This window comes from Bos indicus, chromosome 8, assembly GCF_029378745.1.
Source record: "Bos indicus isolate NIAB-ARS_2022 breed Sahiwal x Tharparkar chromosome 8, NIAB-ARS_B.indTharparkar_mat_pri_1.0, whole genome shotgun sequence".
Classification (NCBI taxonomy): Eukaryota; Metazoa; Chordata; class Mammalia; order Artiodactyla; family Bovidae; genus Bos; species Bos indicus.
Genome location: NC_091767.1, coordinates 38,826,704 through 38,839,665, shown reverse-complemented (window position 1 = coordinate 38,839,665; position 12,962 = coordinate 38,826,704). Strand labels below are relative to the sequence as shown.

Genomic DNA, 12,962 nt, shown 5'->3' with positions numbered 1-12,962 from the left:
TTTTCTGATCAGAAACTGAGGAAAGAAGAGGTTAAGTAGTTTGCCAAATGGAACATTAACTACATCCCAATACTCTTTCTTTCAAATACAGCTAAAAGAACCGACTAGCCAGGAAACCCAGGTCCAGGCCCTGTCTCAGATCAGTGGTAGTCAGCTAAGTGTATTCCTATGTCAAATGAGGGGACTGAACCAGATGCCATCTCACTGTAAAATGCTATTTTCTATTCTTCCCTATGTACATTCCCCAGCTACTGAAAACCTTTCTCTGAGGAATCTTGCTTTAAAAAACTGAAGTTGAATTTAGGAGATATTCATTCAACAAATATTTATTGTTTCAGGCCGTGTCCTAAACATCAAGTACTCTATTTTGGTAAACTATTTTCAGGGCAAGATTTATGGATTAATAATTAACGTGCTCTAAGAGTATGGCATCCCCGATGGATCAAAATTCTCACTTAACAGGTTGAAAGAAACTGCTAGGAGAATGAGTCTCCAATTACACGTCCCATAAAGGCCAAGACTGTTCCTTTATCCCACATTCCCAGAGCCTAGCACAACACCTAGCTGAGTAAACACTTGAAGGGGCAGAACCTAACTCCAGGACTCAAGAACACACACTGGTAACAATGATAAGGCTATTTCAGTCTGGTAGAAACACTCGATGCCCTGTAGCTGGGCGGCTGGCACTGTTTGAAAATTAAGTAAATAAAGCACTTGAGAGAATACTAAAAGGTAGAATCATAAACAAAATTATACTATTCTAATTATCCTGTCTTCCACCACAATGAAAAAAGGGTTTGTCTCAAAAAATGGTGTCCCACAATTACTCAAGCAGTTTGGAGTTAACAAACTTTGGAGGCTATGAGGACCTCAAAATGACCAAAAAACAGGCACATACCTGGTGAGTTCGCCACTGAGTCAAAATGACAGTTAGCCAGGACAGCATGCTGGGCTCCATCTCTGGGTTCCAGCTTTACCACAACATTGGTAATGTTGTCATAGTAGCTTGTAAACCCTCCCAAGAAGTCAATGCTAAAGGAGCCTGTGGGCCGTTGTACATCTACTGAAATCTTGTGAAGGCTGTTGCTTTGAGCTTCAATCAGTTTAATCTGTTCCAAAAGGTAATGTACTGTCAGAATTTCATTTTCTGGACTTCCTGTAGTCCTGGGGCCAATGGATGTTATATGTTCAAGATAATCCCTGGAAGCAACGAAAAGAAGCATGATGACAAGGCATGCTGGCTGAAAACTAACACTTTGAGCAACTTTCCCTCCACACTCTCCCTCCCCAAAAGACAAGTTCTTTGACATAAAACAAGTTCTTCTCACACAAAAAGGCTGCCTTTAATATTTCAGGTAACATGTGAAAATCACTTGCTGAGTTCCATCATTTTTTCTGCCTTTCATGAATTCATCCCTTCAGTTTTCTCCACGCACACCACTCCCAACTTCTCCCAGCACCCACAAAGAAACGATACAATGACCAGGGAGTTTACTCAAAATGCGTAACTGCTGATGGCTAGATAGGACAGCATACAACTTTATTTTGTCATACTCTGGAGGGTTATTGACTCTGGGTTACTGATTCTAAGCAGCAGAAACCAATGAGCAAAGACAATTTAGTCAAGAGGTTAAATAAGCAAAGAAGAACTTTTTATTTTGAAGAATGGACTCAGCCCTCCCAGTGTGCACATAGGGCCTAGTAACTTCAATTCAGGCTAAACCAACTCTACCCCTAAAACAAACAAAATTTTTTTTTGTCTTTTCACCGCATTCCAAATCAGTAAAAAAGGGGGCGGAGGTGTGCTTCAGGAAGCCTTTTTAAAAAAATAAGATTCCAGTGCTTTGTACTTAAAAGTTTTTTTTGAAACACAGTAGTTGTTGAAAACTCTGCAAGCATATGATTTTATGAGCTTTGGTTTTTACACTTAGGTTTTTACAAAACCTCTGACTTAACTCACGTTTTCTGGCACACTTAAACCAATGAGCAAAGTTTTAATTAAAACAAACAAAAAAACCTGACACGCCAAGAACAAGCTCCAGGAATCTCAGAACTTCTAAACCTGTGAAATTGTGAATGTGCCGTGTTCCAGAGAAAGCCTCCAGAGTGCTCAGATTTGAGACCTGTACCCTCAAAAACTTAGATCACTGCATTATTCCCTTCCGAACCCTCCCCGAAAACCTAACTGGGTTCACAAATTTCACAGCTTTTCGTTTGTATAGCAGGAGGGCGAGTAAAAAGTGTAAGTTGCTCTGAGAGATAGGGGACGACTAACAACCAGAAAGTGGCTGGAAAAGCCGACGTATTGCCCTGACCACCAGCAACACGAGCTTAAACAGGGGACAATGCGAGCCCCGCGTCCCTTAAATTGTACCTCTAGAAGGGGGGACACGCGAGGCCACCCTCACTCCACCCCACGTGCAGCCGGACAGGGCCGGCGAGCCCGGGCGGTCCCGCGGGGCGGGTACACCCAGGTGAGGTGCCCCGGGCCGAAAAGGAAAGCACCGGCCTGGTGGGAGGGGCAGTACCTGGCTTGGTGCGCGTCGAACTCTCCCTGGTGGCCAACAGCTGCCCCTCGGAGCACGAGTTGCCGCAGCGAGAGCTGCACAAGCGCCCGCAGCGCGAGCAGGTAGAGCGCTAGCCCCAGCGCGGCGCGCGCCTCAGACAGTCCGGTCCCCGTGCCCCGTCTCGCGCCGCCACCGCTCCCCTCCCCGCTCCGCTTCCGCGTCCTTGCGCCGCCGCCGCACGCGTCCGCCAGGGGCTCCGGCGCCAGGGCCTCCCTCTCCGGTTGCTGTGCGGCCGCCGGGCCGTCCCGGCGCTCCCCTCCGATGCGGTGCCGCCTCACGGCGCCAGACTCCGAAGCCCACTCCATGGCCATGAGAATCAGCAGCCAGTCCAACCGCCCCGGCCCGCTACAGCTCTGGGAGCCGCCGCGGCGGCCGCAGCGCCTCCTAGTGAGCGGACGGAAACTGCAGAGGGCCAAACTTCTTCTGATTGGCCGGTCCCGCGGCGCCGCGCCTCAGGTTCTTTGGGCAGATTGCCTGAGGCTCAGCGGCAGCGCCCAGAGCCAACTGGGTGTGATGGGTGTGCCTTCTTATGCAGGAGTTCCCTGCCTGGCATTGGGACGCAGATTAATAAATGGAAGATCAGATCAGATCAGTCGCTCAGCCGTGTCCGACTCTTTGCGACCCCATGAATCGCAGCACGCCAGGCCTCCCTGTCCATCACCAACTCCCGGAGTTCTCTCAGACTCACGTCCATCGAGTCAGTGATGCCATCCAGCCATCTCATCCTCTGTCGTCCCCTTCTCCTCTTGCCCCCAATCCCTCCCAGCAGCAGAGTCTTTTCCAATGAGTCAACTCTTCGCATGAGGTGGCCAAAGTACTGGAGTTTCAGCTTTAGCATTCCTTCCAAAGAAATCCCAGGCTGATCTCCTTCAGAATGGACTGGTTGGATCTCCTTGCAGTCCAAGGGACTCTCAAGAGTCTTCTCCAACACCACACTTCAAAAGCATCAATTCTTCAGCACCCAGCCTTCTTCACAGTCCAACTCAAACCTCCATACATGACCACAGGAAAAACCACAGCCTTGACTAGACGAACCTTTGTTGGCAAAGTAATGTCTCTGCTTTTCAATATGCTATCTAGGTTAGTCATAGCTTTCCTTCCAAGGAGTAAGCGTCTTTTAATTTCACGGCTGCAGTCACCATCTGTAGTGATTTTGGAGCCCAGAAAAATAAAGTCTGACACTGTTTCCACTGTTTCCCCATCTATTTCCCATGAAGTGATGGGCCCAGATGCCATGATCTTCGTTTTCTGAATGTTGAGCTTTAAGCCAACTTTTTCACTCTCCACTTTCACCTCCATCAAGAGGCTTTTGAGTTCCTCTTTACTTTCTGCCATAAGAGTGCTGTCATCTGCATATCTGAGGTTATTGATATTTCTCCCGGCAATCTTGACTCCAGCTTGTGCTTCCTCCAGTCCAGCGTTTCTCATGATGTACTCTGCATAGAAGTTAAATAAGCAGGGTGACAATATACAGCCTTGACGAACTCCTTTTCCTATTTGGAACCAGCCTGTTGTTCCATGTCCAGTTCTAACTGTTGCTTCCTGACCTGCATACAAGTTTCTCAAGAGGCAGATCAGGTGGTCTGGTATTCCCATCTCTTTCAGAATTTTCCACAGTGTATTGTGATCCACACAGTCAAAGGCTTTGGCATAGTCAATAAAGCAGAAATAGATGTGTTTCTGGAACTCTCTTGCTTTTCCCATGATCCAGCAGATGTTGCCAATTTGATCTCTGGTTCCTCTGCCTTTTCTAAAACCAGCTTGAACATCAGGAAGTTCACGGTTCACGTATTGCTGAAACCTGGCTTGGAGAATTTTGAGCATTACTTTACTAGCGTGTGAGATGAGTGCAATTGTGCGGTAGTTTGAGCATTCTTTGGCATTGCCTTTCTTTGGGATTGGAATGAAAACTGACCTTTTCCAGTCCTGTGGCCACTGCTGAGTTTTCCAAATGTGCTGGCATATTGAGTGCAGCACTTTCACAGCATCATCTTTCAGGATTTGGAATAGCTCAACTAGAATTCCATCACCTCCACTAGCTTTGTTCATAGTGATGCTTTCTAAGGCCCACTTGACTTCACATTCCAGGATGTCTGGCTCTAGATCAGTGATCACACCATCGTGATTATCTGGGTCGTGAAGATCTTTTTTGTACAGTTCTTCTGTGTATTCTTGCCATCTCTTCCTAATATCTTCTGCTTCTGTTAGGTCCATACCATTTCTGTCCTTTATCGAGCCCATCTTTGCATGAAATGTTCCTTTGGTATCTCTGATTTTCTTGAAGAGATCCCTAGTCTTTCCCATTCTGTTGTTTTCCTCTATTTCTTTGCATTGATCACTGAAGAAGGCTTTCTTATCTCTTCTTGCTATTCTTTGGAACTCTGCATTCAGATGCTTATATCTTTCCTTTTCTCCTTTGCTTTTGGCTTCTCTTCTTTTCACAGCTATTTGTAAGGCCTCCCCAGACAGCCATTTTGCTTTTTTGCATTTCTTTTCCATGGGGATGGTCTTGATCCCTGTCTCCTATACAATGTCATGAACCTCATTCCATAGTTCATCAGGCACTCTATCTATCAGATCTAGTCCCTTAAATCTATTTCTCACTTCCACTGTATAATCATAAGGGATTTGATTTAGGTCATACCTGAATGGTCTAGTGGTTTTCCCTACTTTCTTCAATTTAAGTCTGAATTTGGCAATAAGGAGTTCATGGTCTGAGCCACAGTCAGCTCCTGGTCTTGTTTTTGCTGACTGTATAGAGCTTCTCCATCTTTGGCTGCAAAGAATATAATCAATCTGATTTCGGTGTTGACCATCTGGTGATGTCCATGTGTAGAGTCTTCTCTTGTGTTGTTCGAAGAGGGTGTTTGTTATGACCAGTGCATTTTCTTGGCAAAACTCTATTAGTCTTTGCCCTGCTTCATTCCGTATTCCAAGACCAAATTTGCCTGTTACTCCAGGTGTTTCTTGACTTCCTACTTTTGCATTCCAGTCCTCTATAATGAAAAGGACATCTTTTTTGGGTGTTAGTTCTAAAAGGTCTTGTAGGTCTTCATAGAACCGTTCAACTTCAGCTTCTTCAGTGTTACTGGTTGGGGCATAGACTTGGATTACTGTGATATTGAATGGTTTGCCTTGGAAACGAACAGAGATCATTCTGTCATTTTTGAGATTGCATCCAAGTATTGCATTTCGGACTCTTTGTTGACCATGATGGCCACTCCATTTCTTCTGAGGGATTCCTGCCTGCAGTAATAGATATAATGGTCATCTGAGTTAAATTCAGCCATTCCAGTCCATTTCAGTTCGCTGACTCCTAGAATGTCGACTTTCACTCTTGCCATCTCTTGTTTGACCACTTCCAATTTGCCTTGATTCATGGACCTGACATTCCAGGTTCCTATGCAATATTGCTCTTTACAGCATCGGACCTTGCTTCTATCACCAGTCACATCCACAGCTGGGTATTCTTTTTGCTTTGGCTCTGTTCCTTCATTCTTTCTGGAGTTATTTGTCCACTGATCTCCATAAACTTGGAAACGTGAGAAGAGAGACTGCTTTTAAAAGACCGCACGAGGGTCATCATTTATGCATCATGAAGGCAATGGCCCAGCTTGTGCAGGGAGCATTAGAACAGGCTCTGAAAAATAGTAGGCTCCTAGCCCTTCAGACTAGAAATAGGACTGCACAGAGGAGCCCTAGCCTCGTGCTTCCACGTACTGTGATCTAATCACAGATCATCATAACCATGTGAGGTAGACACTGACTCCATTTAACAGACTAAGAAAAATAATAGCTATTATTTCTCAAATACCTGCCATGAGCCAAGCACCGTGTTAAGTGCTTTAATACACTATCTCATTTGGTTCTCACAAGAATCCTGAAAAGAAGGTATTTTTATTCCCACTTAATAGCTGAGGAACTTACAGGTAACAGATGAAGGACTTAGATCTAATTTAGTCGGCTCCCAAAACAGCCTATTGCTTATAGCACTCTGGAAAGGAAGGTTTAGAAAAGGTATTCCTCCCTCCATGTTGCCCTGTGGGGGGATGAGCCTTGGTTTTAGAGTATATCCTAGTGAGCATCTAGTCTTCTTCCTGCATGCTGCTGCAAGGAGCCTGTCTGCTTCAAAGCTCCGCATCTCCAACATGGAGTTGCTGTGGTACCCTGTTAACCTAGAGACTGACTGGGAAGGTGCACTACCCGACTGGTCTGCTCCTGCCTACCACTTAGGCCCACTTGAGACCAGGGCACTCCTTATTCCCAATTCTCCAGCCACACTGGCTTTTCAAAGTCCTTCCTGCTCACCATCTTTCCTTCCACAAGAGGATCTTCTCACATGCTGAGTTGTCTAGAATGTTCTTCCCTCCCCTCATTGCCTAGTTTTAACTCCTGTTTATCCTTCAAGTCTTAGCTTAAGTGGAACTTCCTCAAGCAAGAACCTCCTAATCTAATGAATCCAGTTTCCCCTAATTGTAAGATCTCACGGCTCAGATCATGAGCTCCTTATTGCCAAATTCAGACTTAAATTTAAGAAAATGAGGAAAACCACTAGACCATTCATGTATGACCTAAATCAAATCCCTTATGATTATACAGTGGAAGTGAGAAACAGATTTAAGGGACTAGATCTGATAGAGTGCATGATAACTACCCATGGAGGTTGTGACATTGTACAGGAGACAGGGATGAAGACCATTCCCATGGAAAAGAAATGCAAAAAGGCAAAATGGATCTCTGAGGAGGCCTTACAGATAGCTGTGAAAAGAAGAGAAACGAAAAGCAAAGAGAGAAAAGGAAAGATATAAGCATCTGAAAACAGAGTTCCAAAGAATAGCAAGGAGAGATAAGAAAGCCTTCCTCAGCAATCAATGCAAAGAAATAGAGGAAAACAATAGAATGGGAAAGACTAGAGATCTCTTCAAGGAAATCAGAGATACCAAGGGAACATTTCATGCAAAGATGGGCTCGATAAAGGACAGAAATGGTATGGACCTAACAGAAGCAGAAGATATTGAGAAGAGATGGCAAGAATACACAGAAGAACTGTACAAAAAAGATCTTCATGACCCAGATAATCACAATGGTGTGATCACTGACCTAGAGCCAGACATCCTGGAATGTGAAGTCAAGTGGGCCTTAGGAAGCATCACTACAAACAAAGGTAGTGGAGGTGATGGAATTCCAGTTGAGCTCTCTCAAATCCTAAATGATGATGCTGTGAAAGTGCTGCACTCAACGTGCCAACAAATTTGGAAAACTCAGCAGTGGCCACAGGACTGGAAAAGGTCAGTTTTCATTCCAATCCCAAAGAAAGGCAATGCCAAAGAATGCTCAAACTACCGCACAATTGCACTCATCTCACATGCTAGTAAAGTAATGCTCAAAATTCTCCAAGCCAGGTTTTAGCAATACATGAACTTTCAGATGTTCAAGCTGGTTTTAGAAAAGGCAGAGGAACCAGAGATCAAATTGGCAACATCTGCTGGATCATGGAAAAAGCAAGAGAGTTCCAGAAACACATCTATTTCTGCTTTATTGACTATGCCAAAGCCTTTGACTGTGTGGATCACAATACACTGTGGAAAATTCTGAAAGAAATGAGAATATCAGACCACCTGACCTGCCTCTTGAGAAATCTATATGCAGGTCAGGAAGCAACAGTTAGAACTGGACATGGAACAACAGGCTGGTTCCAAATAGGAAAAGAAATACATCAAGGTTGTATATTATCACCCTGCTTATTTAATTTCTATCCAGAGTACATCATAAGAAACCCTGGGCTGGAGGAAGCACGAGCTGAAATCAAGATTGCCAGGGGAAATATCAATAACCTCAGATATGCAGATGACACCACCCTTATGGCAAAAAGTGAAGAAGAACTAAATATCCTCTTGATGGAGGTGAAAGTGGAGAGTGAAAAAGTTGGCTTAAAGCTCAACATTCAGAAAATGAAGATCATGGCATCCGGTCCCATCACTTCATGGCAAATAGATGGGAAAACAGTGGAAACAGTGGCTGACTTTATTTTTCTGGGCTCCAAAATCACTGCAGATGGTGACCGCAGCCATGAAATTAAAAGATGCTTACTCCTTGGAAGCAAAGTTGTGACCAACCTAGAAAGCATTATTAAAAAGCAGAGACATTACTTTGTCAACAAAGGTCCGTCTAGTCAAGGCTATATTTTTTCCAGTGGTCATTAATGGATGTGAGAGTTGGACTACAAAGAAAGCTGAACACTGAAGAATTGATGCTTTTGAACTGTGGTGTTGGAGAAGACTCTTGAGAGTCCCTTGGACTGCAAGCAGATCCAACCAGTCCATCCTAAAGGAAATCAGTCCTGGGTGTTTATTGGAAGGACTGATGTTGAAGCTGAAACTCCAATACTTTGGCCACCTGATGCGAAGAGCTGACTCATTTGAAAAGACCCTGATGCTGGGAAAGGTTGAGGGCAGGAGGAAAAGGGGATAAAGAGGATGAGATGGTTGGATGGCATCACTGACTCAATGAACATGAGTTTGGGTAAACTCCGGGAGTTGGTGATGGACAGGGAGGCCTGGTGTGCTGCGGTTCATGGGGTCGCAAAGAGTTGGACACAACTGAGCAACTGTATGCATGTAATTATTTAGTATCTTCCTCATTAGACTGTAAGCTCCATTAAGGCAGGAATCATATCTGGCTTTGCTCACCATTTTATTTCCTTCTCTTAACACAAAACATGATATGTACTATGTTGTCAATAAATATTTCTTGGTTGTGTGAATAAATGAAATCATAACAGTTTTATGGCAGAAGCATAATTTTAGATCCATAAAATCCTTTTTAGTCTTTAAGACCCATGAGACCAAAGACAATGGCTATCTTATTTCTTTGTTACTGTGTACCCAGTGCTTAGTCCTGTGCCCAGCCCATGGTCATTGCTCAATACATATTACTGAATGAGGAAATGAATATATATTGTCCTTTGTAAGAACCAGCTCTCTTGCTGTCTTGTCTCCTTCTAAAGAGTCAGCACTTCCCTTATCTTTAGAAGGTAAAACCTCAGAAGTGCCTCTACCAACACAGAATGACAAGATGTGAAGGTCTCTAGTTCCTAGGGGTAGGGCTCAAACATCTCATGGTCTTTTAAACTTTACACTGTGACTTGCTGAGCTGGGTGGATGTCAGAAAACCTAGGGATAAGTTCTACCTCTCAGGAGCTAGGTTACAACTTAAGTCATTTGAGCCTTCTTTTTCTGAACACATAATGTTTGCAAAGCATTTCTGACAATATTCCATGGGAGGCAATGTGCCATAGTAGAAAAAAAGCCTGGTTGTCAGTCAAACAGAACTGATCAGTGAGGCTGACTCAATTCATCTGGCCTGACAGACATGTTATTTTTTTTAATGTGTCCCTTTATGACCAAGTAAGTTAAACCAACTTGATGGGCACTGAGAGTCCCAAGTCCCTGTTTGCCATCTCTCCATTATTTCCTATTAACCTGGCCAAGGTGAGTGGAAGGGCATGGCATGCCAGTTGTCAGGTTTCAGGTGAATTGCCAGTCTCTGTCTTCCACAGAGGTCATCTCACGACCTGTGCGCCTTCTTCCTTGGAAGAGGGGCTAGTGGGGGGATATGGTGGAAGTTCTCTAGGACTGACTTTAACATCAAGGGAGGTGCCAAGCCAAGAGGTGGAAAGAGAATCCAAACCATTTGCAAAAGACAGAGCAGATGTCAGAGGCTAACAGAGGATCAAAGACTGAGAAATCAAGAACAGTGACTCCAAAGGCAAAAGAGATCTTTGATAAATACTGTAGACAGGTCCTATTGCTACAGCAACAGGATTAGATGTACTCACTTGAGGTGGTGTGAGGATGGGTCAACTATGTTTAAATGTGCAGGAATAGGGCTTATGCCCAGGTTCAGGAGACACCATTAGTTTGTTTTCTGGTTTGTTTATTTAGGGGTCAGAGGGCGGGTTCAGGTCCCATCAGGCTTAAGTGAGGGCCTCAGGGTGCTAAGGGACAATTGGTCTTCCCAATTATGCCACACTGCAAGGGAATATTTGAGAGCTGGTGACAATGTATCAGCTACAAGAAGAACCTGCATTAAGCCAGGCAGCCTGGGAGCTAACAGTGGTGGTAGAAAAGAGCTTTCTCAAGGGCACAGAAGCCAGATCTGCAAATCCCCCTTTTGTTTAGAGTTTTTTCTACCCCCATGAGCTGAGCTGTCCCTGGAGCCTAGGACGAGGGTGATAGTACACCACTCTTACCTCCCCTTCAAACTCCAGGCTGGTCCCTCCTGTTCCTTAGTGTCCTGTCACTGGTGGCCACACAGGAGGTAGAAAACCAGTCCAGTTGCGTTATAGCTGAAGCCACCATGTCCAATTACCCTTTTCCATGGCCAATTGGAAAGGAGATGCTCTAATTTTGAAAGAACTTATGTCTGACTAAAAAGGCCTTTTGAATGGGCAGAAGACCTAAGGAGACATTTCTCCAAAGAAGAAATACAGATGGCCAATAGACATATGAAAATACGCTCCACATCACTAATTATGAGAGAAATGCAAATCAAAACTACAATAAGGTATCACCTCACACCAATCAGAATGGCCATCTTAAAAAGTCTACAAATAATAAATGCTGGCAAGGAGAAAAGGGAACCCTCCTACACTACTGATGGGAATCTAAGTTGGTGTAGCCATTGTGGAAAACAGTATGGAGGCTCCCCAGAAAACTAAAAATAGAATTATCATATGATCCAGCAATCCCACTCCTGGGCATATATCTAGACAAAGAAAGTGAAAGTGAAAGTGAAGTCGCTCAGTCATGTCCAACTCTTTGCGACCCCATGGACTATAGTCCACCATGCTCCTCCATCCATGGGATTCTCCAGGCAAGAATACTGGAGTGGGTTGCCATTTCCTTCTCCAGGGAATCTTCCTGACCCAGGGATCGAACCCAGGTCTCCTGCATTGCAGGCGGATGCTTTAACCTCTGATCCACCAGGGAAGCCCCCAAAACTATGACTCAAAAAGAGATATGCACTGCTATGTTCATAACAGCACAATTCACAATAGCCAAGCCATGGAAACAACCTGAACATTCATCAACAAGAGGAATGGATGAAGAAGCTGTGGTATATGCATACAATGGAATACTACTCAGTCATAAAAAAGAACAAAATAATGCCATTTACAACAACATGAATGCAACTAGAGATTGTCATACTAAGTGAATAATTCAGAAAGAAAAAGACTTCACTTATATGATACAAATGAACCTATCTATGAGACAGAAGGAGAAGGCAATGGCACCCCACTCCAGTAAAACTCTTGCCTGGAAAATCCCATGGACAGAGGAGCCCGGTAGGCTGCAGTCCATGGGGTCACTAACAGTCACACACGACTGAGCAACTTCCCTTTCACTTTTCACTTTCATGCATTGGAGAAGGAAATGGCAACCCACTCCAGTGTTCTTGCCTGGAGAATCCCAGGGACAGGGGAGCCTGGTGGGCTGCCATCTCTGGGGTCGCACAGAGTTGGACATGACTGAAGCAACTTAGCAGCAGCAGCATGAGACAGAAACAGAATAAGGGATATAGAGAATAGACTGGTGATTGCCAATGGGGAGGGAAATAGGAGAGTGTAAGAGTGGGAGCTGGGGATTAGCACATGCAAACTGATATGTATAGAGAATGGATAAACAAGAAGGTCCTACTGTATAGCACAGGGAACTATTAGTATATTCGATATTCTGTGATAAGCCATAATGGAAGATAATATGAAAAAATGTGTATTATGTATAACTGAGTCACTTGGCTGTACAGCAGAAATTAACAACATTGTAATTCAACTATGCTTCAATAAAAAATAATTTTTTAAAAAAGACCTTCTGGAAACCAACAGGGTAAGAAAACTGGCTCTTTTGGAGGAAAATATAAAACTGGAAACTTGTGCCACATTACACTCCCCCAAAATCAAGTAGAAATCAGAATATGAACAACTTTTTAACTGATAGAAAATAAGGTAATCATAATTTAAAAATTATAATTAAGATTTAAAATGGCCAAGGGCTCTAATCAAAAAAGATTTAGAGGAAATCATAAAGTGAAAAAAAGTCACATGTTGAGCAAATAAAATTCAAAATTTCTGCGTATCAAAAACAATGACCAAAACAATGAAAAGTCTAATGACAAACCTGAAACATTATTTTAAACAAGTTTTTAAAACAAGAGACTAATATCTTATACACTCTCATCCCCTCTGTCTTGAGAGATTCAATGTACATATCTAATTTTGTTATATATTATATATAATTTATTATAAATTAATAGCTATATTTAACTTAATATATATAAAGTCAGCAAGAAAAATATCAATGCCTCATTAGAAAAATATGTAAACCAGTCACCCTT

At 43.6% G+C, this 12,962-nt stretch overlaps 1 protein-coding gene across 2 annotated transcripts in view; it reads right to left on the bottom strand.

Annotated features, from left to right (window-relative positions):
- ERMP1 (endoplasmic reticulum metallopeptidase 1) overlaps positions 1-2,958 on the bottom strand; it is a 58,493-nt gene extending 55,535 nt beyond the window's left edge. For both annotated transcript variants that reach the window (XM_019965538.2, XM_070794217.1), the window contains exons 1-2: positions 2,529-2,958; positions 899-1,200 (exon numbers count right to left, since the gene is read on the bottom strand). In XM_019965538.2, the coding sequence (XP_019821097.2) occupies positions 899-1,200; positions 2,529-2,878 (652 nt within the window). In that variant the 5' untranslated portion in view covers positions 2,879-2,958. The remainder of the gene's footprint in view (positions 1-898; positions 1,201-2,528) is intronic.
- Positions 2,959-12,962: the final 10,004 nt, after the last annotated feature.